At 43.1% G+C, this 27871-nt stretch overlaps 2 protein-coding genes across 2 annotated transcripts; one reads left to right on the top strand and one right to left on the bottom strand.

Moving 5' to 3' along the window:
- The first annotated feature begins 1528 nt into the window (after positions 1–1528).
- Positions 1529–6538, top strand: LOC117520013 (vesicle transport protein SEC20-like). The gene is made up of 3 exons (XM_034181303.1): positions 1529–1746; positions 1820–1938; positions 6056–6538. Exons 1-3 carry the CDS (start codon positions 1697–1699, stop codon positions 6337–6339), a joined length of 453 nt encoding a protein of 150 aa, XP_034037194.1. The 5' UTR covers positions 1529–1696; the 3' UTR covers positions 6340–6538.
- A 3471-nt stretch (positions 6539–10009) lies between these two features.
- LOC117519678 (homeobox protein Nkx-2.5-like) lies at positions 10010–14538 on the bottom strand. Its single transcript, XM_034180943.1, is given in 6 exon segments — positions 10010–10042; positions 10044–10453; positions 10456–10606; positions 11198–11217; positions 11835–12246; positions 14530–14538. Coding segments are annotated over 6 exon segments (1035 nt in total).
- Between the last annotated feature and the right edge of the window lie 13333 nt (positions 14539–27871).

The following is a 27871-nucleotide window of genomic DNA, read 5'->3' as shown; positions in this document are numbered from 1 at the left end:
TGTTTCCAAAATCATTAAAATTAGTATTATTTGCAGATGACACAAGCATTTTTGTTCAGGGGGGGATTTGCAGGAGTTACTGAGCAGGCTCAGTATAGAAATGGGAAATTGAAAATATGGTTTGAGCAGAAACAAATTATCATTAACTTAAGTAAACAAAATACATGTTATTGGCTATTGTAATACAGACATACAGGTTCAGTTACAAGTCGAGGGGGTAGATATTGAAAGGGTACATGAAAATAGTTTCTGGGGTGATAATAGGATAAGATAAACTGGAAGACTCATATAAAACATATACAAGTAAACTGTCAAGAAGCATTTCAGTGTCTAAACAAAGCGAAAACATATTCTGGACCACAACTCACTCCGCATTCTTACTGCTCACTGGTTTTACCATATTTACAGTACTGTGCAGAGGTATGGGGTAATACTTATAAAGGTACAACACAATCCTATCAGTAATGCAGAAAAGAGCTATAAGAATTATTCATAATACGGGCTATAGAGATCATACAAATCCACTATTTTTACAATCCAAATTCTAAAATTCACAGAGCTTGGTTCATTTTCAAACAGTACAAATTGTGTATAAAGCAATAAACATTTACTTCCAGCAATATTAAAAATATGTTTTTAACAGATCAGGGATTACAGTCTGAGGGGGGAAATTAATTTAAAGCATCAGTGGGACACGAACAACATAAAAGGTTTCTGTATTTCTGTCTGTGGGGTGAGGATGTGGAACAGATTGGGAGTGGGGCTCAAGCAATGTCCAAGCATGAACCATTCAACAGCGGTACAAAAATATGTTTTTTTCTAGGTATAGGGAGGAGGAAGGGTAATGAGGGTTAGGGTGTTTTTGTTTTTTGCTTCGCTTGTAAATATAGTATTTTGTATGTAAGTAGGTATGTGTAGGTGTATATTTATGTTTGTGTATATATGTGTATAGATATATATATATATGTGTATGTGTATGTATATGTGTATGTATGTTGATGGTGTGTATAGTATATATATATATGTGTATATATATATATATATGTGTGATATATATATATATATTTGTATATATATATATATATATATATTATATATATATATTGATATCAGTTTAGGTGTGTAGGAATCTATGTGTATATGTGGCAAAGGGTATTACTGGTTGTGGGGAAGAAGGGTAGGGATAAATAAGCTGATGCTTCACCCTACCCCTTTTCGGACATGTTGGGTACACAGTAGGAACTTTTTTGTATTGTCTTTACTGATCTATCTTGTAATTGTTGTTGTATCAAATGTTCGAAATAAACAGTTTTCATTCATATATCATGAAGAATTGCAGTATTTTTTCCGTACTGACTTTGGGGACGTGTGTTATTTAATCCAGTGAAATGTCATTTGGTGACCAGCTGATGGCGTCCCATCCAGTCTTTTTTGTCATATGCACTAAATGCAGACAACCTTCATCCACCAAAAATGTGTGTATGGTATGGATGAACTTGTGTTGAAGGAGACTACACCAGCATTAGACATGAAGGAGGCGTGTCCTCTTGTCTCTGTTAGTATTTGCTAAAGCTCTCTTGCTTAGCTATAATTAATAATTGCCTAATAAATGTATTGATTTATTTTGTGTCCATTTTGCAGTAATCAGACTGCTTGGAGGAAATCCAACCTGGCCTGCAAACTGTCTATTGACAACATGGAAAAGCAAGCACTTCTGAACAACGCCAACAGTGACGTGAGACAAAGGTGAGCTGCCAATATGTCGTACTGCTTTAAGCAGCTGTGCCTTCACTTTCTGAAATTTCCTTTTCTATTTTAGGAAGATGACCAAAGAGGGGATGAGCCAAACAGCCAGTAGCATTACTGAGAATCTGATGAGTATCAGCCGAATGATGGCCCAGCAGGTTCAGCAGAGCGAGGAGACCATGACCACACTAGGTTAGTGAGACTCATCAAAATGAATGGCAACTTTTGTTTCCATCTAAACAGAAAATGGAAAATTAAATTAAAAATGTTATTTCTGTTTTTAAAAAAATGCTGCACCATGACTTTACTCAGACAGTGTATACTTTCACCAAGGCCCAACCGTGTTTTCTTTATCAGTCATCAGCTGTGCACGGCATTGGGGTGCACACTTCACAGTGGTGCTTCACCAAATTATGACATCATTGAAATGTTACTCCTGGATCTGCATCCACCTAAAAAACTATTCAACCTTTCTTTAACCTGAAGTCAGTCTCTCCATCAAACTTCAGTAGTCCCCATTTGTGTCTTTTTGAAATGCCCTGTTGTTAAACTTAACTGAAAATATTTTCTTCTTTGCAGATATAAACATTCAGAAAGTTCAAATACCCTTTATGTAATAAAACAAAAATCCAAAAATCCTTCTATCAATCTTTTTATTCTTTTTTTAATTCACCTAAATTTTTAATGTCCAGCTTTGAATAGAAGGCCACAGATATCAAATTCTTACATCTACGTCCAAATTTTGATGGCTGACAACTACAGAAAATACAGACATCACTTCATAAAGAGTGACCCCTCCTCCTCCTTACAGAATATATTTTGTGCTGCACGTCTTTTCCTGAAATCTGTGGTCACTTGATATAACATGCAGTTTAACTGAACCAACAAGCATCCGTAGGCTCTATATAAAATAAGGTGTGTATGTGTGTGTGAGAACTGTAGTTTATATTCTAGAGCAGTGGTTCTCAATCTTTTTACAGTAAGTACCACCTTAGAAAATAGTTGGCTTTCCAAATACCACCATTACAACCGGAATTCAAATAATTCACTCAATTTATTTATATAGCACCAAATCACAAGATAGTTGTCCCAAGGCACTTCACAAGGCTAAGATTTACCTTCCCACCCGCTGAGCAAGCACATTGGCAACAGTGGTGAGGAAAAACTCCCTGGAAGAATGAACATGTAGAGGGATCTTGGTTACAACACAACAGCTCGAAATAGAAGAAAGCATACGGATTATGATGAGTTAGAACCATTTAAAATGAAGTTGAGGGCTTAAAGCATTTTGTATTCATCGTGGACCATCAGTGACATCCAGGACTGTGTCTGGCAGTAAAGAAAAAACAGTTCTCTCACATACACATCGGTCCAGAATCTGCAGTGCGTTTTGACAGAGGAGCAGGGCAGAGAAGTTGTCAAAATGACTGCAATGTCTTTGCAATTAGAGCGTTGATACTCGATCTGGGCCTGATGGGTCAGGTTCAGACAAATATTTCAAAATGATATTCTGGTTGGGTCGGGTTCGGTCACGTCAGCACAAAGACCTGAGCGTACAGAACATTTGTGAAACAGTGTCACAACACTGCCTTTGTAACCTCAGCTGCTTATAATTACTGACGTTATTGTTGTTAACTGTGTAATTTAATATACTTTTGTAAGCAGAATGCTGAAGTGTGGTAGATAGCATTGTGTTTGTAGCACACAGAGCAAATAAAAAGTCTTATTCTGACCTCGTGCATCCTTTCAGACAGATTCATCGTCACCTCCTGACGGAAATTGTTGCCCACATAAGACGCCCTTGTTTCTGGAAGATGACGTCTGGAAATATTTAAATCTTTATTGTGGAAATTGAATCAACAAAGAAGCGTGCGTTAAAAGCTTGAGAATTATTAATTGGTGCGCACCTACATGTATTGACAGTGATGGACCCTGTACATGTAACAAAATAAGCCTAGACGCATGTAGGAGATTTTTGTCAATTTATAATTGCTCTCCATCACGTTGTTTTTTACAACAGAAACTGATTTGCAGCTCGGCATCTGAAGTGTGTATTAGCACACATTAATTTTGCTTCGCTTACAGAACCGAGCCCATAACTCTATGACCGAGTCATAGATATAACTCTTTTATAGTATATTTCTATAATATAACTTGATGGCCTGAGCCCGTCTCTTATGAAGCATTGCTTCATTTCAGTTCGTTTGCAGAGCTGATTCTGACTCTTAAGAATATTCCTTCATTTCGCTTCACTTTCATGCCGCGTTCACACCGGACGACACACGAGCGACGGCGGCGACAGGTTGCCATGTAATCCCTATGGAAGGACGCGTTGTGGCGCCACAAAAGTTCAAGCCACGCAATGTGATGTGATGGACGCGAATGAAGCAGTTTTGAGCAAATGGCTCGTTTGTGGCGCAATATCGCCTCGCGTTGCCCTCCTCCACAAGTTGAAAAATCTGAACTTTTTCGTCTTGTCACGTCGCGATGACCAATCAGGGACTGGATATGTAGTGATGTGGTGATGTCTGGAGTTTATACTTGATGTGGACATATCCTGTCTCTGGCAGCCAGCCTGTGAGCAGGACTTATGTCCCTTTTGTCCTTTATTTCACAATTATGACAGAGTTTTGAGGAGAGAGAGAACAGCAGCACTGCAGCAGCAGCCAGTTGTTATTTTTTTTTTTCACGTGCGCGCGAACGAATTCCCCGTGAAAATTATTTTATTTATTAACTACACAGAATATATAATAAAACAAATGGTGACTGTTTATAACACAATTATGACAGAGTTGGAAGGGAGAGCGAGCAGCAGCACCGCAGCAGCAGCCAGTTTTTTTTTTTTCACGTCCACGCACGAACGAATCGTCCGTGAAGATAATTTTTTTAACTACAGAGATGTATAATAAAACAAATGGTGACTGGTTTATAACACAATTATGACAGAGTTTGAGGGGAGAGCGAGCAGCAGCGGCAGCCAGTTTTTTTATTTTTTATTTTTATTGCTCACACGTGCGCACGCGAATGGGACAGGAGGTCGTCAAACTGGGTCCTGGAGAGGCATAATTACCACTAAAAGCGGCCGTCATCCAGACGCAGCTCCTGCAGCAAATGATGAATTTCTGGTGTCGTGTGGCTCCGGTGTGAACACGGCTCAAGCAGAGCGACACACTGGGCGATGGTGGTTGCGTCCATCACCAGGCGAGGGATACGAATTTGTGGTGTTGAGCGTGAACATCAGCAAAGACTGGCGCCAGATTGGTTTTGTTTAAGGATCAAAGTCGTTAAATCCTTCATTGTGGATAGTCTGCTCCATTTGTTTGTATTGATTCAATGAGAATTGTTGAGTTAGCCTTAACATTATGTGAAGTAAAGCAGCTGATTACGCTATTAAAAAAAAATGAGTTTGTTTGGTTGATTTGGTGTACAAGAGGGAGCCCACGTACCACAGTTTGAGAACGATGGTTCATGAAAGTTGTAGAGGACATATTACTGAATATTTTCATGTTTTGTTTTAGGCCCAAAAAGTTATTTTATTTATTTTAAATCTATAAAGATCAAAATTGAAAATAAATATTGCTTGTTTTTTTTTGTGCGGAGATTTTTGCAAACAACATAAAACAATACAGTTAAATTATTACAACACAGCCATAGTGGACAAAAGTGAAACAATCTAATTAACCAAAAGTGCCAGCATGTCCCAATGTGTCACAGTCAGGGTATAAGCTGAGGTTCTTTTAAAAACATAGTTTTAATTTCCAGTGTATAATAAACTAGTCAATTAGTAGTTTTCAGACAAACAAGATGCTTTATTAAAACAATAACATGAAAATTGTCATAGTGAAAACCAACAAATACAATTTGAACACTGTAAATACATTCAAATAGACCACAAATACAGTTTATAGCTAAAGGTAACCCCTTAAAACGTGTCTTTAAAGAAGGAATAAATAAGACAACACCTGGTGCAGATTATAGAAATTTTTAAAGTTATCCATAATGTGCATGGCTTTATGACATGAATACCATGTCGTGCCACTGGGAGGCACTGTTGCTGGCGGTTAAAGGAGTTGTAAATGATTTAGTGCCACAAGTCGCACCAACATCTATCCATCCACCATTTTCAGAACCAGCTTATTCCAGTTAAGGGTTGGGGTGAGGGATTGGAGCCTATCCCAGCAGCCACAGGGCAAAAGATGGAGTACAACCCACACAGGTGGCCAGTCTATCGCAGGCAGGGCAGAGACATACAAGTCTTAAACCAAAACACTGACTTCCCTTCACCCAATTTTGGCTCCTCTCTTTGTAGCCACCTCCTCAAAGACAATCCAAGAGACCAGTGATGAATTTAAGGCGATGACGGGGACCATTCAGCTTGGGAGGAAGCTTATCACCAAGTACAACCGCAGAGAACTCACTGACAAACTGCTTATTTTCCTGGCGTTAGCACTTTTTCTTGCCACAGTTCTTTATATCCTGAAGAAGAGACTGTTCCTTTCCTCTAGACTGCTGGCACAGTGTATTCAGTCTACTGTGTCCTCAAATGTCTCAAAATCTCTAAACCTTCACCACACTTTACCTCCTGCTGTATAGACTGAACAGTGTCCTATAACATGACGGTAAACTGCACAGGTTCATGCAGTTTTATTTATAGAATTATTTCATGTACATGATGTTAATTATACAATCGAAGGACTTGTTTTTTCTGTCAGAATACCAGGGTACCTCAAAAAGTTCTCAGCCTCACCCAGAAACCGTCACATGAGAAAGATTCTTGCATTAGTTTTCAAAATAGTCTCCCTTAGCTCCAGTGCACTCGGTCCACCAATGTTCAAGCTTCGCTATGCCTTCACACAAAGAAGGTCACATCTTCAGGAAGGTACACCTTTGTTTCCAGGTGGGGCTAAGAACTTTTTACTCATATGTACCTGTAAGCACAGCAAACTGTGCCAGTTGTGTAAGTGATGCTGTGCATTGCTTTTATTGAGGTTGGATGTGAGGTGAGATCGTTGGCTCATTTAACATTTTACATTTCTAGGAATTTCTGAAAGATTTCTTTTTTGTATGTGTCAAAAGTGAACAGGATAGTTCCAGAGATTTTTAAAGGAGAAAGTGACTGAGACTGCATTAACCCTGACAAGAGTATATTAATTTGAATTTTAGCTTTGCATTATCACACCTTTAATTGCCTTAATTAGGCCTTTTTTTATTTTGGATGACGTGAGACCATGATAAGAGGCCTCCTGGAAATAGAGAAATTCTGAAATAAATACGAATTTAACCGTTACTCTTATAGTTTACTCTTTTCATTTAAAGGCACAAATTGTGATTTGTGCAAACGTTTGTGGATTTATTATTATTGTTTTTGTTGTTATTTTCTCCAATAATATACAAATAATGATGTTTATGAATTCAACGGTACGAATATTTCATGAGGTGAAAGCTGGAACATACCATTCAACAAGGCGATATTTGTACCATTGAAAGAATGTAAAAACATTAATTATTTGTTTATATAATGGCTAAAATAGATCCATGTCATTTTATGTCATATTATTAATTTATAAACAATAGAAAAGGGACTTGCATTTTGGTGCGTCACTGCATGACTTTGTGTACTTCCAAAAAAAAAAAAAAGGAAAAAGACTTTGAGTACCTCCTCACTCCAGCAAAAAATCACGTCAGAAATTTGTCCAGCTTTGGTGCATCACTGCTGCACTGACATCAACAATCCAATACGACCTTTAATAGGAGTCCAAAAATAAGCGAAAAAAAAAAATCACATCAGAAATTAGTCCGACTTTTCATTCTAACTTACTAACAGCTCTTTATGCCTCCAGACGGCTTACAGCACAGTGGATTTGTTTTGTGTGTATGTGTGCGTGTGTGTGTGCCTGCGTGTGTTCAGAGAATTAGCACCGTCAGTTAGCTCCTCCAAATCGTTGTCCATCAGCTAAACAAACTCTGCATGTTTAACTAAACGCTGCCCATGCTAGTGGGCGGGTTTCATAAATGTATGGAACCAAATTTGCATGCTAAATGGAACAAAATTGAACTCTAAATGAAATGTAACACAAATGGGATGAATAATCCATGTCATGTGACATACAGAGCACCAGTCAAATGACAAGGATCCACTCAGCCATTATATAATAGATTTGGATTATAATTCCATTGTAGCTACTGGTTTGTTTTGGAACTGAAATGTATCTTGTAACTTTTAAAATGTTTTAAGACCAATCTCATTATTTACAGTTGTTTATTATATCCAGTTGATGCACAGACCATTAAAAAGAAAATGAGTTTCAGACTGTGCGTTCCATTTGATGTTTGTCCACGTTGGTTTTGTGTCTGCAGCAGAGCGGCAGCGGGTTAAGGTGGCAGAGATAGAGTAGCATGCGTCATGCCTGGGTTCAGATAAGACCCGGACGAACAGATTATTCCGACCCGTTTCCCTCTCCCTTTCCAGTGTGGGTGGAAGGTGAGGGTGGATATTTTAGGTGTGTGTGCCTTTGTTATCTGACGTTGGCTTTCAACACCTTGGGGCAGAGGGTGGCCCATTGGGGCAGATGTGACTTACTGTCCCATCCACATTTACCTGGAATTGATGTTTTTGCTGAATATGGGAATGACTGCTAATAAATATTAATTATCCACCTTTATCTTTGTATGCAGTGTATTTTTTTTCCAATGCGCACCACAAGGTGTACATGTGTAGAGGCTCAAGAGATTCCAGAGCATCTCTTACTTATTTAAAGTTGTGGCAGTTGAACAAACCTGTTCATTTAACACTTTATCAAAGCATCGGACTCTATGTCAAGCAATGGGACTATTGTGTATAGCACAAGGAGAGTGTCAGTCATGTGTTTGCATATATGGACAAGTAGGTTTCCATCTCAGGGGGGCCAATCTGAATGTGTAAATAGGAAGCGGACGTCTGCAAAAAACCTAGATGTATGTCGTAAATACTGATGTTTGAAAGATGTCAGTGTTCATTTTCACTTAGTTTGCATTCTTGACTGAAACAGTTGTAAAATGGAAAGGATTTGAAATATAGTAAACTATCAAATCAGATATTCTGAAATATTTTCACACCAAATATAAATGCTTTGGATCAAGTAATAGTAAAAAACTGACTGTTTTTGGTTTTGCAGTTAGACAATTCTTGTCTTAACAATAAATATAATTATTAATACAGGTAAAGGTCATGGGTCACAGTTAACGTGCATGTGTGGCAAACTGCAGGGTTGTAAAATGTGTAAACTTTTCAACCTGTTGAAGTATAGTGACAGAAGCTTCCTAATAGCCACTTGAGCAGTTTAACCAGACACAAACCATGTGGCAGTTGTAATGTTTGGTCATATTGTTGATTTAGAGTTGTAACCAGGTCACCCATGTTGCACAGTTCAACACAGTACTGTGCAAATACTTTAGGTGCTTTGCATACCGAAAACATATGCAAATCATGACATGCAGCTAAATATTTATATGGAGAACAATATGAACGTGTAAAATGAGTGACCACTTTTTATCTTTAAAAATAATCACGGATGTGCACTCTGTGATTCATAAATGAATGATTAAATGTATGAATTGAGTTTTTTAACAGCTGTTAATTTTGATTCCATTATCATTGGCAACTACTTTTGTTTTAGCTGTGCAGTGCACCTACAAAGAAATACAGTTTTTTTAAGTGACACCTTGCAACTTAGTAATTAAACATTTTATTTATTTAAAGTTTTTTCAGGCATGTATGGACATCCCAATCCAAATTGGAATTTCCTTTAATATACTGGTTTAAAAAAAAAAAAAATCGGATTTTGTTGGATGCCTAAAACTTTTTTGGGGGGAGGGGGAGGTGCAGTGGTACTGCCCTGTCATATGTTTTGTGTCAGATACCCTCCGTCCAACACACACACATACATATATTGCCAATAGATGGCTGTCTAGGCAATAATATATATTTAAATTGTTAGACATTATTATTATTAGAAAACAATAGGCTGTGATTTCCTTGTTGGCCAATAAACAGATTTTCTTAAGGATAAACTGTAACCTGTAATTCGCTATCTAAAGACTTGATCAACTTATGACATAACTTTGCTTTTAATGTCTTGAAATTATATGAAACAATATTTCGGCAAAAAGCGGTGCCTTAAAATAAAAAAGTAGTAAATATGTAATACCACAAGACTCCACAAAGTTTTGCCACAAAAACATGCAATAGTTAAACCAAGTTAACGCAGTTTTTTTTTTTTTTTTTTTACCAAGTCCTGATGCCGTGTAACGAGGACAACGCCGCTGCTGGAGCTGAACGTGTTCTGCACGTTATTCAGCTCCCCAAAGTTCACGTAGCCGTCGCCCGGAGACGTTTGCCTGCTTTGCATCGCGGGTACAGGATAATTGCAGGGGTAGTTCGTGTTGCAGGCCGGGCCCGTGTAGTTACTGAACGGGGTGTAGTTGTTGCAGGTGAAGTGGTTGATGTGCGCCATGCTGTAGGACGGACTATACGCCGCTGATTCCGCAAGGCACGGCTTCCCGTCGCGCACCAGCACCGACACCCTCCGGGGCGGCGGTGGCAGAGACACCATCTCCAGGCTCTGGTCCTGCCGCTGCCGCTTGCACTTGTACCTCCGGTTCTGGAACCAGATCTTGACCTGGGTCGGGGTGAGTTTGAGCACGCCGGCCAGGTGATCTCTCTCCGGGCGGACAGGTACCTCTGCTGCTTGAAACGACGCTCCAGCTCGTACACCTGGGCCTGGGAGAAGAGGACCCGGGGCTTCCTGCGCCTCCGAGGCTTGGCTCGGCCCTGATCCTCGGACTTTAGGTCGTCACCGGCTGGCCGGAGAAGTGAACTCCTCTGATCAAACCAGAAAAAGAGGAATTAAAAACATTCCTGCAAACGCGATCAGAGAAGCGCACATTTATTATTTAAACTTTTTAATTTATTCTAACTTCTTAAACCATCCAGTAATAACGTCTTGTTATTCTAAACTGTAAAACTTGATTAGTTCCTTCATCTCGGTGTTAGAGAAAACTAATTGCTTAAAACACTTAACATAAAATGAAGTTGATTTTTTTTATTACAATAATTCATACGACCCAGTAATGTAATTTGAAATATTTTGCATTAATTCACAATATATATGCATCAATCAATCTGGAATGTTTAATATCTATTTGATCTGAATTAAGTGACATAATCATAAGGACATATTTTTGTCACTTCTATGTGGGGGCGATTTTTAATTTTTTTCCTTTGTAAAAGTTTAAAGGTTTTATAGTCAGATGTCCTACTGTACTAAACAAAAGAGTGCATCAATTGGGAACACTTCCATCCAGATTTTGTTAATGTTTACACCACTAAGCTGTTAATTTGGACAAACCTAATTAATTTAATTGTCAGCAATTTCCATGGTTTTATCAGGGTTTATTTTTTTTCAGTGCATGCTAACCCGGCACAATTTTTACCTGATAAGGATTTAAATAATTCATTATAGATGTAATTTGTTGTTTTGTGTCTTTGCGGGAGGACAGGTTTATGTACTTGCAGTAGGAGTGGTGCAGCAACACTGACAAAAATAATGCACGACTTACATTTCCATGTGTCCAAATAACATCATTTTCTTAAGTTTTCTCAATTACAAACATACAGTGAAAAAGTATGTTGGATTTACATGATTTAAGTACATATATTGCTTGCACATGACCAGAATGTGCCAAAATAACAGTTTTCTCTTGTCTATAATTGAGAGAACTTAAGAACATTACGTGATTTGGATACATTCTGATCACATGCTGTAAGTCATGTATTTTTTTCAGTGAAATTATGCAGGATTAAAATAAAAATAATCAAGTGAATCGGATTTAAATTAAGTACATTTTAATGCTTGAATTATTTTAGTTAACTATGCAACGAATTACATTAAAACATTTGAAATGAACTAAATTATCAGGTTTTAAATTGTCAGCTCCATTATATTATAATATTATTACATGCACACAAATTCTAACCTTAAAATCTACGTTTTTCTTAAATATTTTATTGACTTCAGTGAACATGAGGCCTACAGCTGATCATAACTCACCTTTCCTGCAGTGATTTCCCTCTGATTTTCCATCCTTGACTATGTCCATCTCTAGGAATGATTTGCCATAAAAGGCAGCAGCGGTTCCTCTGCTGCTTTTGGCCTCCTGGACTTTTTCTCCAAACAGGGACGCGGCGGGCGGCGGGTCACGGAGGGGCTCCTGCTTCAGGCGCGCCAGCATGCAGGAGGAGGTTGGCACGGTGCAGTCCCACCGGGAACAAACATCCACAGAAGACACCATCGCGTTGTGGCTCTGCTCTAAGTTTAATATGTCCTTGACAGAGAAGGGAGTGGACGCACTCGAGCTGGGAACATGGTCAAGAGCTATTGGGCTGTCATATGGAGACCAACAGACTCGACCTCCTTCCTGGTAATATTTACACGATTTAAGTATCAGTTTGGGGCACAAGACCTATCCTGAGTGAAGCATGCATTTTGAATGTCAACTCTGTCCCCAAGGTTTTTTTCTTTCTTTCTTCGCCTCCCTCTCTTGGTGACGCATGGAGGTGGGCAACCCCCCCTCCCCCCTAAAAAGCGTGAGATTGTGCTGAGATGGGAGGGGGAGCCGGTGGGACCCTCTGGATGGAGCCATTTGTTGAGATGACGTAAAGGCCCACAGTTTGCAATGCTAATAAATAAATAAAGCTTTTAATCAGCATGTTCAATTTATTTTTGCACAAGAATGACAAGAAATTCCAGCTACACACACAAACATCAGATAATAAACATCACATTAAATGTAAAATAAAGCAAATATTTGAAAAATATTTAATTGGATTTATTCATTCAATATTTATTGACTACAATGAAAGTAAGTATTTTCACTTTCTTGTGCCATCCACCTATTTTTTTTTAAGTATAGGCAGGTTTATTTCAGGTGTAGGCACTGAAATTGACTAAATAAATTCAATCAATACATTTATTTGGAAATTCATTCAACAGCTACATGTAAAATTTGAGGTCAACATAAGTACAAGATTTATTTCCATTGTGGTTAACCAGCCGGGGGGCTGGTTGACCCCCCCCCCCCCCCCAAGGGGAGAAAAACAACAGAAAATGACTAAAACTGAACAATAAAAACTACTAATATTGCCATATAATGGAAAAAGTGGATAAAAAAGTAATAGCAAGCAGTAAGGGCCCTATTCCCAGCATAGTGTAGTGTTTTGTCCTGAACCAGCACCATCTGTGACATCTTTCAATTTCAATTTAATTTCAATTTATTTTCATTTATATAGCACCAAATCACAACAAAGTTGCCTCAAGGTGCTTCACACAAGTAGGTCTAACCTTACCAACCTGTTGCATACCAACATATGTAACAGAAGTCCAGTTTTGGATCCCTGTCAACTCAAAGACACACCAACTCCTCTGTGGGACTCGTCTGCATCTCTGGAGGAAACTAGGAGCAGAGGTGAGTATCACTGGCTTCAGCGAGTAAAAGTCCTACCATGTGTTGGTTCTATCTGTGGACCTAAAACAGATAATTTCACTGATTGACTCGTCTACCTGACTGCATGAAGAGTTGAACTCATTAGAATCGGCTGGTTTAGCTGGTAAGGACTTTGACTCATTGAAGTTGGTATTGCCCACCTCCAAGTAGGAGATCCAGTGATGTGAAAAGTTAGTGCACCCTTGTGCTTTTACGTGTGAATTTTTTATGACGTCAAAAATAAATAAAAATCAGGCTTATCATGAATTAAAATAAATCATCTAAAACCCAAAATGATGGTGTGAATAGTGCACCTTTTCACATCCAATTGCATTCAGACAAGTCAGGGGAGACGTGAATATTTCTAAGAGACTAATTATGTCTTGGACTTCATTTACTTCATATATTAAGAAATACAAACAGGATGGTACTGTTTAGAGCAATCTGCCTGGAAGCGGCAGTTCCCAAAAACCTATTGATTGTGCAAGAAGGTGACTAGAGAGGAAAGCCACCAAGACGAAAAGACAACACTGAAGATGTTATCGGCTTCTGTGCCTGTGACTGGAGAAATTGTGCATAGTGCAAGTTTTTCATTTTACATCACCACTTATCGAGCTTGGCCAAGTGGTTAATGCGCTTGGTTTCAGTTCAGAAGGCTCCGGGTTCAAATCCCACCCCTGCCACTTTTCTCCATGTAATGTGGAGTTGCGTTAGGAAGGGCATCCGGCGTAAAACCTGTGCAAATTCAGCATGCAGATCCACCTTGGATTTGCTGTGGCGACCCCGAGTCCAAACAAGGGAGCAGCCGAAGGGACTTACTTTTACGTATCGAGCTTCATTGTGAAATGGTATAAAGAAGGATTTCTTAAAAAAAAAAAAATCCAGAAGGTAGAGATGCAAGCTCGGATTTGATCTGTTTAACTCCACTGTTATGTGTATATATATATATATATATATATATATATATATATATATATATATAAAAACCTGTTTTGTTTACATGGGATTCTGTGGTAATCTGCTCTTTTCTGGAGCAGCTCTTCAATTTGAAGTGACAAGCACTTAAAATAGGTTCATTCTTGTCTTTAGGACAATCTCTTCATTGGGGGCTGTTTTAATTCCAAATGTATATTTCATTTTTTATGACACATATTAGCTTGCTGCACGTGTGTAATATGACCCCTTTAAATGAAAGCCTCACTGACTTGTCTTTATGCACAATGTAACTGCACTGTTTTAAGTCTCAGTTGTTCAACAGATTACCTCATACATCATCCGCGTGCGCAATTATGGGGCATAATATTAACTGAGTGAGTCAAACATGGGGTTAATGGGAGTGATAACCCTCTGGGCGCGCGCGCATCCGACGGGAAACGGAACAGGCAACGTGTTGGTCTCCGAGCGGGGAACCTGAAACCTGCAGGCCCGACACACTCTGCTGTCTGCCTCCAAGAGAATCTGGAGCCACTGTCTGTCTTATCAGCACGCGATAACAGACGACAACAAACGTGCACACACCCTCCCCCCACGCTGCAGGCCACTTATCCCAAAATGTGTCACATGTGGCACTCACAGGTTTTAAACCATCATTTAGTCGTGTTAAACTTTTCCAGTATGTTATTAGATGCTTTTTCTGCACCTACTGACCTCCAGCCGTGCTCTCCAGCAGCACAGTCAGTGACTTCACTCGAGGTCACGCAGCATTTCGTTGGGTGGCGTTAGGAGCGGAGAAAGCTGTGCGCAATGACGCACCGCTTCTTGGCACAAAGCGCGCTGTTAATGCCTGTGGAGACGCTCACAGGAGACAGACAGTATTATCGTTTGTTTTATCTGCAGCGTTTAGCGCAGCGACGAGCTAAATGGGGCCCCTGTCTCCGACCGAGCCATGTTTACAGTTTTAAAGACGATGTGTGCGTTCAGCGAACTGACGAATGGTAGTAATAAATCTTTCTCGGTTGCGCGTGAGAGTCAACACTGGCTGTAATAATTGGTGTAATAATGTAAACGTACAAAATGCTGGCTGGTTTGTACGAACCTTTTTGGTTAAATATCAGTTAAATGTAAAAATAAATAAACTGAAATAACTGCTAGAACCATGAATAATAATAATAATAAAAACCCGGCTTGAATGCCTTCGAGCTGCACCAAACGGCACGTGACAGGTCTGGCATGTGTTTCATTTCCTTAATGCTGTGCTCCCCTTTGACCTGTCTTTCTGCAGCACATCTCCGACTCTGATAAAGCCTCAGATAAGCCTGCTTAAAAACTTCCGCTGCAAGCAAAAGCACAAAAAAGAAAAAAAAAAAGTGCGAGTATTTTGAGGGCTGTGTGACGGATCTGTGTGTGTACGTGAGAACTGTTTTGTCTGGTGGCGTAGAGTGCTTTTAAAACTGTTCTTTGTCCCGTAAGCATTTTGGTACCTTAGATCCATCAGGTGGTATTTGCAGCAGACGGATTAAGAATTGCAAAATGCTCCAAGTAGGTGAAAAAATCGTATCAACTTGAAAACGCAAATAAATAATGAATGAATGAATAACTAAAAAGCAAAATCCGCAAAGGTGTGTTATTAGAGAAAAAAAAAAACAAGGTTGGCTTTTCAGTCAAGGTCCGAGTGCTGAGCTTTGGTTCTGATTGCATTAAGTGTACTAAAAAAAAACAAAAAACGTATGCAACATTTTCATTATCCTTTGCATGACTTGAAGTAAATAAGACTTTTATAAACACAAAATGTTTAATTTCATTGAAATTTGTTCACATTTTTTTAAGATCCGTGTTGAGCACTTCACATTTGCCAAGATGATCTTTGAGGCAAGATATTTCTTAAACAGCATGATTATTGCACACGTGCCGGACTGGTCATGATAAAAATACACCTTGAAGTTATTTGGTGAAGATGCTGCACTTGATTCTGTCACATCTCAGAACTGAAGCAGAGCAGATCCTGATACTTGGCTGGGAGACCTTTTGGGAACACCAGGGGCTGTGTGTGTTTCTCCATGTGCAATTGGAATTGTGCCAGGAACAGCACCTGCGTAAAACCTGTACCAAATCCCAATGCAGATCTGTACCGGAGTGACGAAAGACAAACACCAATAACATTAGGTGAGGGATGAGGCGGTCCTGGGATGGGATGGGTGACCCTGAGACTGGGTTGTACAGTGACACACACACACACACACACACACACACACACACACACACACACACACACACACACACACACACACACACACACACACACACACACACACACACACACACACACACACACACACACACACACACACACACACAAAATAAAAGTGCAGCAATAAACATCACTTTATCTAAAATGTTCTGTTATTCTTTCTTTGCATTGCTACTTGTATTTGTGTGTTTACTCAATTTTATTGTGCACTTTAAGTTAATACTTAATGGATGTTCTTTATCGGACTGTATTATATATAAAAAGCAAAAGGTTTTTAATATTTAGTTGAGCTCATTTACATGTGAATGAGCCAATATGATGTGTATAAATAATGTATTCAAATAACAGCAGCACAGACTTCAGAGTACAAAAATAAAACAAACATATGCATATAGATAAACAGAAATTAGTAGAAAAGTTTCACAGTACATCATGCTAAATACAGTATAAATATAGTGGCATACAAAAGTTTGGGATCCAGTTGGGCATAAACACTGGTAACTGTTTTTGTCATTTAAAAAAAAAAAAAAAAATCTGGGCTGCCAATATTAAAATTTCTAAAATTATACATTGTAGGCCCATAGTGAAAACAAATCTGTGTAATATAATATAAATTAAATTAATGTATGAAATTGCTAATCATAGGTAGCATAGATATCGGCACTCTTTAGTGTAACACAAATAATCATCACTTTTACAGCCAGTTTTCTTTAGATAATTCAGGGGATGATACATAACATTTTAAAGTCTCTGAGTAGGTCCTGGACTTCAATTACATCAATCACTAAAAAATAAAACAGTGTGGTACTTTGTGACACATCTAACTGTAGACAGTTAGACATCATAGAAAAGGTTTTTCTTAAAAAGAATTAGTGGAATGTCAGTTACAGTTTGCCAGAGAGCACACAACCACATAGTTGCGAGAGAGTGTTCAAACTAATGCATTTTATTATTTTGGCTTTAATATTTTTTATATTGATTTTGTATTATGTTGTAGAGATTTGTTTCCACACTCAGTGTAAGGGTGTACGGGAAGTATATGTAAAATTAAACATTATGTAACAAACCTATGAAATTTTAAAGGAAACCTCACAAATTAAATTAAAATATGCATAAATCCACATGCAGTAACTACAATAACACAAATACATATATGAGCATGCTGATGTTGAGATAAAGAGAAATGCACATGCAGTGTTGTGTTGTGCAGTTTTGCTTACATACTCTATATTTTCACATTTTCCCATATTTTGATAAAAAAAATTAGTTTGGTGATTTTTTTTCTTAATAAGTTAAAAGAAAATGAATTTAGCCAATTCCAACAAAAATTAAACACATTTATTGTAAATCTACAAAGTAAATGGACTGCATTTGTATAGTGCTTTTCCATCTGCATCAGACGCTCAAAGTGCTTTATAATTATGCCTCACATTCACCCCGATGTCAGGGTGCTGCAATACATGGCGCTCACTACACACCGGGAGAAATAGGGGATTAAAGGCCTTGCCCAAGGGCCCTTAGTGATTTTCCAGTCAGGCAGGGATTTAAACTGAGGATCTTCTGGTCTCAAGCCCAAATCCTTAACCACTAGACCATCACCTCCAAAGTAATCAAATATTGTTTTAACTATTGACATAAAACAGAAAACCCACAAAATCCACTTATTTCATTGTATAGGTGCACTGATTCCTAATTGATGAAATGATTGTAAAAGCCTGATTAAAGGACTTAATCAAAAACAAGCTGTGACATCTCAGTTTGCCATGGAGATGGATGGACAGGGAGATTCAAGCTTAGATTTGATCACTTTTTCTGTAATAATCACCTTCTCTGCTTAACTTTACCATGAATATATAACTGGTGAAGCAACACACAAAAGCGGCTCATGCCTAGTTTCTCCAATAACAGCCTCATAATCTTATTTTTGAAGTGAGACTACTCTAAAAAGAATTACCACAGAGTACTTTACTGTATCATTGAGAACATTTTAAAAGTAATGATGCTAAATTATGGAATATTCCATAATATTTTTAAAGGCAGTCAGCTTGGTGTATGTAAACCAGTGACTGAAAATCTGGAACAGTGGATAAAAAATGAAATAAATCTATTTTGTAGCTATGATTTTTTTAAACAGCTTTGCACTGTCCACTGCCAGGAAAACAGTGCATCAGACCCTTTCCAGACTCTCCAGGGGTGGTGCGCCTGTACATGGAGGTGACACGTGTTGTTTTATCAGAGTGGGTGTGCGATCGAGTCACACGGTTGTAAACCTGGCCACCAGGCGCTCACCTGCAAGGTTCTCCCCCTGTTGCCCCAAAGCCCTGACTGTTGTGTGGGCCGCTGAAGAGGAGGTACTGCTGGCCCACCACCACCAGAGGGCGCCCTGCCTGGAGTGCGGGCTCCAGGCAGCAGAGGGCGCTGCCGCCTCACAGGAGCAGCCAGGGTGACAGCTGTCACCCATCACCTGCGACAGCTGTTATCAATCACCGGATCTGCAGGGATATATCAGCAGGACGGCATCTCCACCTCATTGCCGAGATATCGCACTACCAAGGAGGTAACGAACTCAGCCAATCATTCTGTTGATTAAAACCTTAATACCTTGTTGCTTGTGTATAGGACAGCTGAAGACTGTGTTGGACGTTATTGGATAAGTACTCACATTCCTACACTGCAGTATTGTATCTGACGAGAGGTGGAGGTGGTGTTTCCACCCTACGTGTTGCTGGGTGCAGCCGCACCCACATCTGACTATTTCTGTTCCTCGCCAGCAGTACCGGATCCGACGAGCGGAGGCAGTGGCCACCTGGGAATTCGGGACTTGGCGGCTCCAGTATTCCCGGGGTTCGGTGGCGGTGGAAATCGCGTGGTTCCGGTTCGACTTGGACAGACGTCTCCTACCTTCAAGCCTGCCCACACGACACCATTGGAATTCGGCTTGTTCCCGAAATTGTAATCTGTTGTGTTTGTTGTGCAAGTTTCACAACAGTAAAGCTTTGTTATTTGACTTTCTCCATTGTCCGTTCATTTGCGCCCCCTGTTGTGGGTCCGTGTTCCTACACTTTCACAACAGGATATCTCGGCCAACGTCATGGATCCCGAGGGGCGTCAACCGGCTGTTGAACGGCCAATGGAAGAACAGGGCGCACAGGCGTCCGCAGGAGGGGTGATCGGTGAGTTGCAGCGGATCCTCACCGCTTTCACGACTCGGTTGGATTTGATGACCGAGCAGAACGTCCTCCTGAACCGCAGGGTGGAGGCTCTCGCCACGCAGGTGGAAGCGCGCCCTCCGGGCGCCGCTGCGGCTCTCCCTCCCGTCAACCCTGTGCGTAACAGTGACGTTTCACTGGTCGTTCAACGACCCCTCCCACCTTCCCCGGAAGCATACATAAGCCCCCCAGAGCCGTACGGAGGCTGTGTGGAGACGTGCGCGGATTTCCTTATGCAGTGTTCGCTCGTCTTCGCACAGCGTCCCGTTATGTACGCGACTGATGCTAGCAAAGTAGCTTATGTGATAAATCTGCTTCGTGGTGAGGCACGCGCTTGGGCTACAGCGCTCTGGGAGCAAAATTCACGGCTCCTTCAGACATATGATGGGTTTGTGAGGGAGTTCAGAACAGTGTTCGATCACCCAAATAGAGGAGAGACCGCTTCGACCGTGCTACTGTCAATGAGACAGGGGCGCCAGAGCGCAGCTGCCTATGCAGTCGACTTCCGCATCGCGGCTGCGCGGTCAGGCTGGAATAGCACTGCCCTCCGCGCCGCCTTTGTAAACGGACTGTCATTGGTTCTAAAGGAGCACCTGGTGGCTAAGGATGAACCGCGGGATTTACATGGGCTTATCGATCTCGTCATACGATTAGACAATCGGTTGGAAGAACGCCGTCGGGAACGAGACGAAGGGCGTGGCCGGGCACGCGCCGTCCCTCTCCCTTCCGGTTCTGATCGCGTTCCGCCCTCCCCACGCTCCACGGCCCCTGCGCCTCGTGTGGTTACAGCTCCCCCTGCTGACGAAGCTATGGACACGAGCAGGGCCACATTTAGAGCACCAAGTAGACAGAGGAGGCTGGACCGCGGGCGTGTTTTGTTTGTGGCTCGATAGAGCATCAATTGAGAGACTGCCCCGAGCGGTTAAACACCAACGCCCGCCCCTAGAGACTGGGCTAGGGGTGGGCCGAGACATTCACGTGGGACACACCCACATTGCCACTCGACTCCCAGTTACAATCCTTTATGACGATTTAACCCTGAAGGCCCCAGCACTGGTGGACACGGGCTCTGAAGGGAATTTGCTAGACAGCAAATGGGCCAGGGAGATAGGGCTCCCTCTGGTGGCGCTTACCTCGCCTGTGCAGGTGCGGGCACTAGATGGCTCCCTACTCCCTCCAATCACTGACAAGACACCACCAGTAACCCTGGTGGTGTCGGGAAATCACCGGGAGGAGATCGAGTTTTTTGTGACTCCGGCCACCTCCCGTGTGATTTTAGGGTTCTCCTGGATGTTGAAACACAATCCCCGGATCGATTGGCCGTCCGGGGTAGTGGTTCAGTGGAGCGAAACCTGCCATCGGGTATGTTTAGGTTCCTCGGTTCCTCCCGGTACCCAGGCTAAGGAGGAGGTCAGAGTCCCGCCCAATCTAGGGACGGTGCCGGTGGAGTACCACGACCTTGGAGATGTGTTCAGTAAGGATCTGGCACTCACCCTTCCCCCCCACCGTCCATACGATTGTGCCATTGATTTGGTTCCAGGCTGTGAGTTCCCGTCTAGCAGGCTGTACAACCTCTCACGACCTGAACGCGAATCAATGGAGACCTACATCCGGGACTCGTTAGCAGCCGGGTTGATCCGGAATTCCACCTCCCCGATGGGTGCAGGTTTCTTTTTTGTGGGTAAAAAAGACGGCGGACTTCGTCCATGCATTGATTATAGGGGACTGAACGAAATCACGGTTCGTAATCGATACCCGTTGCCCCTGTTGGATTCAGTGTTCATGCCCCTGCATGGAGCCCGAATATTCACCAAACTAGATCTTAGAAATGCGTATCATCTGGTTCGGGTCCGGAAGGGAGACGAGTGGAAGACGGCATTTAACACCCCCTTAGGTCAATTTGAGTACCTGGTCATGCCGTTCGGCCTCACAAACGCCCCCGCGACGTTCCAAGCTTTGGTTAACGACGTCTTGCGGGATTTCCTGCACCGATTCGTCTTCGTATATCTAGACGATATACTCATCTTTTCTCCGGATGCTGAGACTCATGTCCGGCATGTACGTCAGGTCCTGCAGCGGTTGTTGGAGAACCGGCTGTTTGTGAAGGGCGAGAAGTGTGAGTTCCACCGCACATCTTTGTCCTTCCTGGGGTTTATCATCTCCCCCAACTCCGTCGCTCCTGATCCGGCCAAGGTTGCGGCGGTGAGAGACTGGCCCCAACCCACTAGCCGTAGGAAGCTGCAACAGTTCCTCGGCTTTGCTAATTTCTACAGGAGGTTCATTAAGGGCTACAGTCAGGTAGTTAGCCCCCTGACAGCCCTGACCTCACCAAAAATCCCCTTCACCTAGTCGGATCGTTGCGAGGCCGCGTTCAAGGAGTTGAAACGGCGCTTCTCATCTGCACCCGTTCTGGTGCAGCCCGATCCTAGTCGCCAGTTAGTGGTTGAAGTGGACGCCTCGGACTCAGGGATAGGAACTGTGCTTTCCCAGAGCGGGAAGACCGATAAGGTCCTTCACCCGTGTGCCTATTTTTCCCACAGGTTGACCCCGGCCGAACGGAATTATGACGTCGGCAATCGAGAACTCCTTGCGGTGAAAGAGGCCCTTGAAGAGTGGAGACATCTGTTGGAGGGAACGTCCGTGCCATTCACGGTTTTCACTGACCACTGGAACCTGGAGTATATCAGGACCGCCAAGCGGCTGAACCCCAGGCAAGCCCGCTGGTCACTGTTCTTTGGCCATTTTGACTTCCGGATCACCTACCGTCCCGGGACCAAAAACCAGAGATCGGATGCCTTGTCCCGGGTACACGAAGATGAAGTGAAAACGGAGTTGTCGGATCCACCGGAACCCATCATCCCGGAGTCCGCTATCGTGGCCACCCTCACCTGGGACGTAGAGAGAACCGTCCGGGAGGCCCTGGCACGAAACCCGGACCCCGGAACCGGGCCGAAGGATAGACTTTACATCCCACCAGAGGCTAGGGCTGCGGTCCTGGACTTCTGTCACGGCTCTAAGCTCTCCTGTCATCCAGGGGTGCGAAGAACCGTGGCAGTTGTCCGGCAGCGCTTCTGGTGGGTGTCCCTAGAGGCCGACGTCCGGGATTACATCCAGGCCTGTACCACCTGCGCCAGGGGCAAGACCGACCATCGCAAGGCTTCAGGACTGCTACAGCCGCTGCCCGTGCCTCATCGCCCCTGGTCTCACATCGGCCTGGATTTTGTCATGGGCCTCCCGCCGTCCCAGGGCAACACCGTCATCCTCACGATAGTGGACCGATTCTCCAAGGCGGCCCACTTCGTGGCCCTCCCGAAGCTCCCAACGGCCCAGGAGACAGCGGACCTCCTGGTCCACCACGTCGTCCGGCTGCATGGGATCCCTACAGACATCGTCTCCGATCGCGGTCCCCAGTTCTCCTCACACGTCTGGAGGAGCTTCTGCCGGGAACTGGGGGCCACGGTCAGTCTCTCATCCGGGTATCATCCCCAAACCAACGGGCAAGCAGAACGGGCCAATCAAGAGATGGAGCAGACCCTGCGTTGCGTGACAGCCGCGCACCCGGTGGCCTGGAGTACCCATCTGGCCTGGATCGAGTATGCCCACAACAGCCAGGTGTCTTCAGCCACCGGCCTCTCCCCTTTTGAGGTGTGTCTAGGGTACCAGCCCCCGTTGTTTCCGGTGGTTGAGGGAGAGGTCGGTGTGCCCTCGGTCCAGGCCCACCTGCGGAAGTGCCGTCGGGTGTGGCGTGCCGCCCGTTCTGCTTTGCTGAGGGCCCGGATGAGGACAAAGGCCCATGCAGACCGTCGGCGGACCCCGGCCCCTACGTATCGTCCTGGGCAGGAGGTGTGGTTATCAACTAAGGACATTCCACTTCAAGTGGCCTCCCCGAAACTACAAGAACGGTACATAGGTCCCTTTAAGATCCTCAAGGTCATCAGTCCCGCCGCAGTGAGGCTTCAGCTGCCGGCCTCACTGTGGATCCATCCCGTGTTTCACGTGTCAAGGATCAAACCACATCACACCTCACCCCTCTGTACACCGGGTCCGGCACCACCTCCTGCCCGGATCATCGATGGCGAGCCGGCTTGGACTGTGCGCCGGCTCTTGGATGTCCGACGGATGGGCCGGGGCTTCCAGTATTTGGTGGACTGGGAGGGGTACGGCCCCGAAGAACGCTCCTGGGTGAAGAAGAGCTTCATCCTGGACCCGGCCCTCCTGGCCGACTTCTACCGCCGCCACCCGGACAAGCCTGGTCGGGCGCCAGGAGGCGCCCGTTGAGGGGGGGGGTCCTGTTGTGTGGGCCGCTGAAGAGGAGGTACTGCTGGCCCACCACCACCAGAGGGCGCCCTGCCTGGAGTGCGGGCTCCAGGCACCAGAGGGCGCTGCCGCCTCACAGGAGCAGCCAGGGTGACAGCTGTCACCCATCACCTGCGACAGCTGTCATCAATCACCGGATCTGCAGGGATATATCAGCAGGATGGCATCTCCACCTCATTGCCGAGATATCGCACTACCAAGGAGGTAACGAACTCAGCCAATCATTCTGTTGATTAAAACCTTAATACCTTATTGCTTGTGTATAGGACAGCTGAAGACTGTGTTGGACGTTATTGGATAAGTACTCACATTCCTACACTGCAGTATTGTATCTGACGAGAGGTGGAGGTGGTGTTTCCACCCTACGTGTTGCTGGGTGCAGCCGCACCCACATCTGACTGTTTCTGTTCCTCGCCAGCAGTACCGGATCCGACGAGCGGAGGCAGTGGCCACCTGGGAATTCGGGACTTGGCGGCTCCAGTATTCCCGGGGTTCGGTGGCGGTGGAAATCGGGTGGTTCCGGTTCGACTTTGACAGACGTCTCCTACCTTCGAGCCTGCCCACACGACACCATTGGAATTCGGCTTGTTCCCGAAATTGTAATCTGTTGTGTTTGTTGTGCAAGTTTCACAACAGTAAAGCTTTGTTATTTGACTTTCTCCATTGTCCGTTCATTTGCGCCCCCTGTTGTGGGTCCGTGTTCCTACACTTTCACAACACTGACAACAGGACACAGCCCCGGTATCTCTAATAACAGCGAGGTAACTCCATCCTTATGTCTGCCCATCATAAATGCTCAAATGGGTCGCCCTTTGTCTGCTTCCTCACTTGAGACCAATTTTCCAAGGTTGGCCCTACCAAGAGCTAATGCTCCAGACAACACAGCTCCCAGGATCACTGGAGCACACAAACACCTCAACCACTCACATCCAACTGTGAGGAAGCCCCAGGGACGACCCACAACACGTTGGAGGGATTGTTTCCCACCTGGCTTGGGAAAACCTCCGGATTCCCCGGGAAGAGTTACATGTTTTTGTTTGTGCGACTGCCACGAAAAGCGCCCCATTTTCATGACACAATTTTTTTCATTTTGCTCTTTATAATCCTCCCCCTTCTCTTAACTCTAACCATAACATAGTGCAAGCATGTCCCCCTCCTCTAAACCTAACCATAACACCCCAGACCTCCACCAAAAGCACCAGGTTTTTGTGCCCCCGTCACAAACCCATAGATTAATGTACTTTATGTAATAACACCACAAACTGCCGTGAGAGTGGGTTGTCTGCTGCCATCGTGACCCGGGCCCAGATAAGCAGCAGAAAATGAATGAATGAATGGATTTGAGGAAAACTGAGCTTGAAAATTGATAGTCCCAGTCAAAGTAAAGCTGTGACCTTAATTGTATGTTAACAAAAATGCTCTAGTGTCATATGAAACACGGAGCGCTAACCTAAAATTTAGCATCAATAATTGTTAATCTGATAATTAACTGTGATAACGCTAAACCAATAAACTGTTGAAACATTTGGCTGAAGTCAATGATAACTGCTACCTTTTATAACATGAATTTTGCTTTAGCTTTTTTTTTTTTTAGCTCAAAACCCAGAAAAACAGACCAAAATAGCTGAAATCTTAATATGTTACAATGGACTGCAGTTATATAGCGCTTTTCCATCTGCATCAGACCCTTAAAGCACTTTACAATAATGCCTCACATTCACCCCAATGTGAGGGTGCGGCCATACAAGGTACTCACTACACACCGGGTGCAACTAGGGGATTAAGGACCTTGCCCAAGGGCCCTTAGTGATTTTCTGGTCAGGCTGCATCCTCTGGTCTCAAGCCCAAGGCTTAACCATGAGACCATCACCTCTCCTAAACAGTGTAAACATGGAGGTTCCCAATGCCAAGATCAGATGATTAAGATTTAGATAAATAACTAATTCAACAAATGAGATTAAACACTAGTTTCCATTTAACATACTGTTTGTGTTTGTTCACAGTACAGAAAGTATGAAATAAGAAATTGAAAATCACATGGGGAAAAATACACATATGCATGTTGCATTTACACACATACATATAAGCTCCAACAGCAACAAATGTAATTTTAAGGATTACAACCATTTTTGACCATTAAGTTTGATTCAAAATGTATTAGCTGACTTAAAGTTAGTGGAGCTAAATTTCATGAAGCTAACTGCTCCGCTAATGGTTTTCAACATTAGCTGACACGCTAATTGGCTAACGGCAAGGTTAGCTTCCGTAATTAGCTGTTAGCTGATTCACTGAACTACACCCACCACTGAACAAGGAGAAAATGATCAGATTTCAGTGTCTAAGTTATAACTTTATTGCTGTAAAGGAGCAGAACTCTACACGGGAATCACCATGTTCAACGTGCCGCTCTCATTGGACCGACCTCTCTGCTATTTTAGCATTTTGGGATAGTTCGCGCCCACAGATTGAGCTCACCGGACTACTTTTGTGAAACTGCTCAGTGTGCTGCTCTCATTGGAGCGACAACACACAGAATGTGTCTCTTTGTCCCAGATAGATCTCTTTCAGTGCAGCTTCTTGTTCTGACTTTAACACGAAGTTAACACCCAAGTGTTACACCGCCAACTGTAAATGGTAATCAAAACATTTCAATCATATCTTTCTGAACTCTTACGCACCAAACTCCATCGTGTCAATGTTTACAGTGTGCTTGAGCAATAACAGGTGAAGTTGCTCGTAAACTTTAAGTTTTTAAAATATTTATCACGGCCACTCTTAAAACTTCAGTTATCGTTATAATTTTATTACTAGTAAGTTTTGGAATTCATTTAGATGAGCTAATTATCTGGCAACTACTTTTTGCACAGGAATTCATCAAGCACGTCGGCACGTACTAACACAGAATGTCCAGAAACTGGACAGTTGTTCAGCCAAAACAAGAGCATCCACTTTTAGCTTACCATAGGCTAAGCTAGTGGTGGCGCGCATGAGAGTATGCATGGGAATGACCCACAAACTTTGAGTCAGGTCGCACTGTAACATCACATATCACACCAGAACTGTATTCTAATACGTTCGGCCTTCATACCACCACCTGTTTCTTTTTCATTCTCTTCAAGAGCTCATTTCCCAGTGCGCGTCATATCGCCTCGTGAGTTATGGCTGCTGTGGTCTGCTTCGCTTCCAGGCCAAGGCCAGGCCTCACCAACTGCGCTCTCACACCTCCATTTCTGCTGCCCTCTGGATGTTTTTTGGGCTAATAACTGAAGATGAGGTACGATGAACTGTCTTCTCTTTAGACATGACTAATGTGGTTTACTGGGCACAGAATTAAAACTTCAAAACTCCACCTGTCCCTCCTGAGCTCCACTACCACCATGTGGCCACTCCTGGAGCCCTAACACAGTAGCGACACTGGAACACGTTGTGTTGTGGCAGCGATCATTCATTGGTCAGCACGCTGCATCATTTATCATATTAGATGAAAGTAACCAGTTGGGTTATTGTAACTGGAAACGGAATATGTGGAGAGCCGTCTGTCTGTGCGTCGTTTGTCTTGTCAGTGGTAGAAAGAGCAGCCTCTCCATCTACACTCCATCCTCTACCTCCACAGGGACATCACCCCGCTGCTCGCACACGCTCTCAGGTCATGTTCACAGGCTTGGCAAAGCTTCACACAATCATCTGCTGGTTCAAGGTGGTGTCGCGGCCCCCCAGGGGTCATAAGAGGCTGGTTCTTAAAAGGCACCTGCTTTAGTTTTGTCTACAAACTTCTACAGCTGATGTTAGAGGTCACAAGGAGGATACCAGGGGCACAGCCAAAGGGTATTTTTTTTGCATAATTTTCCATCAATGAGGCAGCACAATTTGTTCAAAATGTGCAAATATGCAT

The sequence above is a fragment of the Thalassophryne amazonica genome, chromosome 11 (assembly GCF_902500255.1).
Source record: "Thalassophryne amazonica chromosome 11, fThaAma1.1, whole genome shotgun sequence".
In the NCBI taxonomy this organism is placed as follows: Eukaryota; Metazoa; Chordata; class Actinopteri; order Batrachoidiformes; family Batrachoididae; genus Thalassophryne; species Thalassophryne amazonica.
This window is presented reverse-complemented; position numbering and strand designations above follow the sequence as displayed.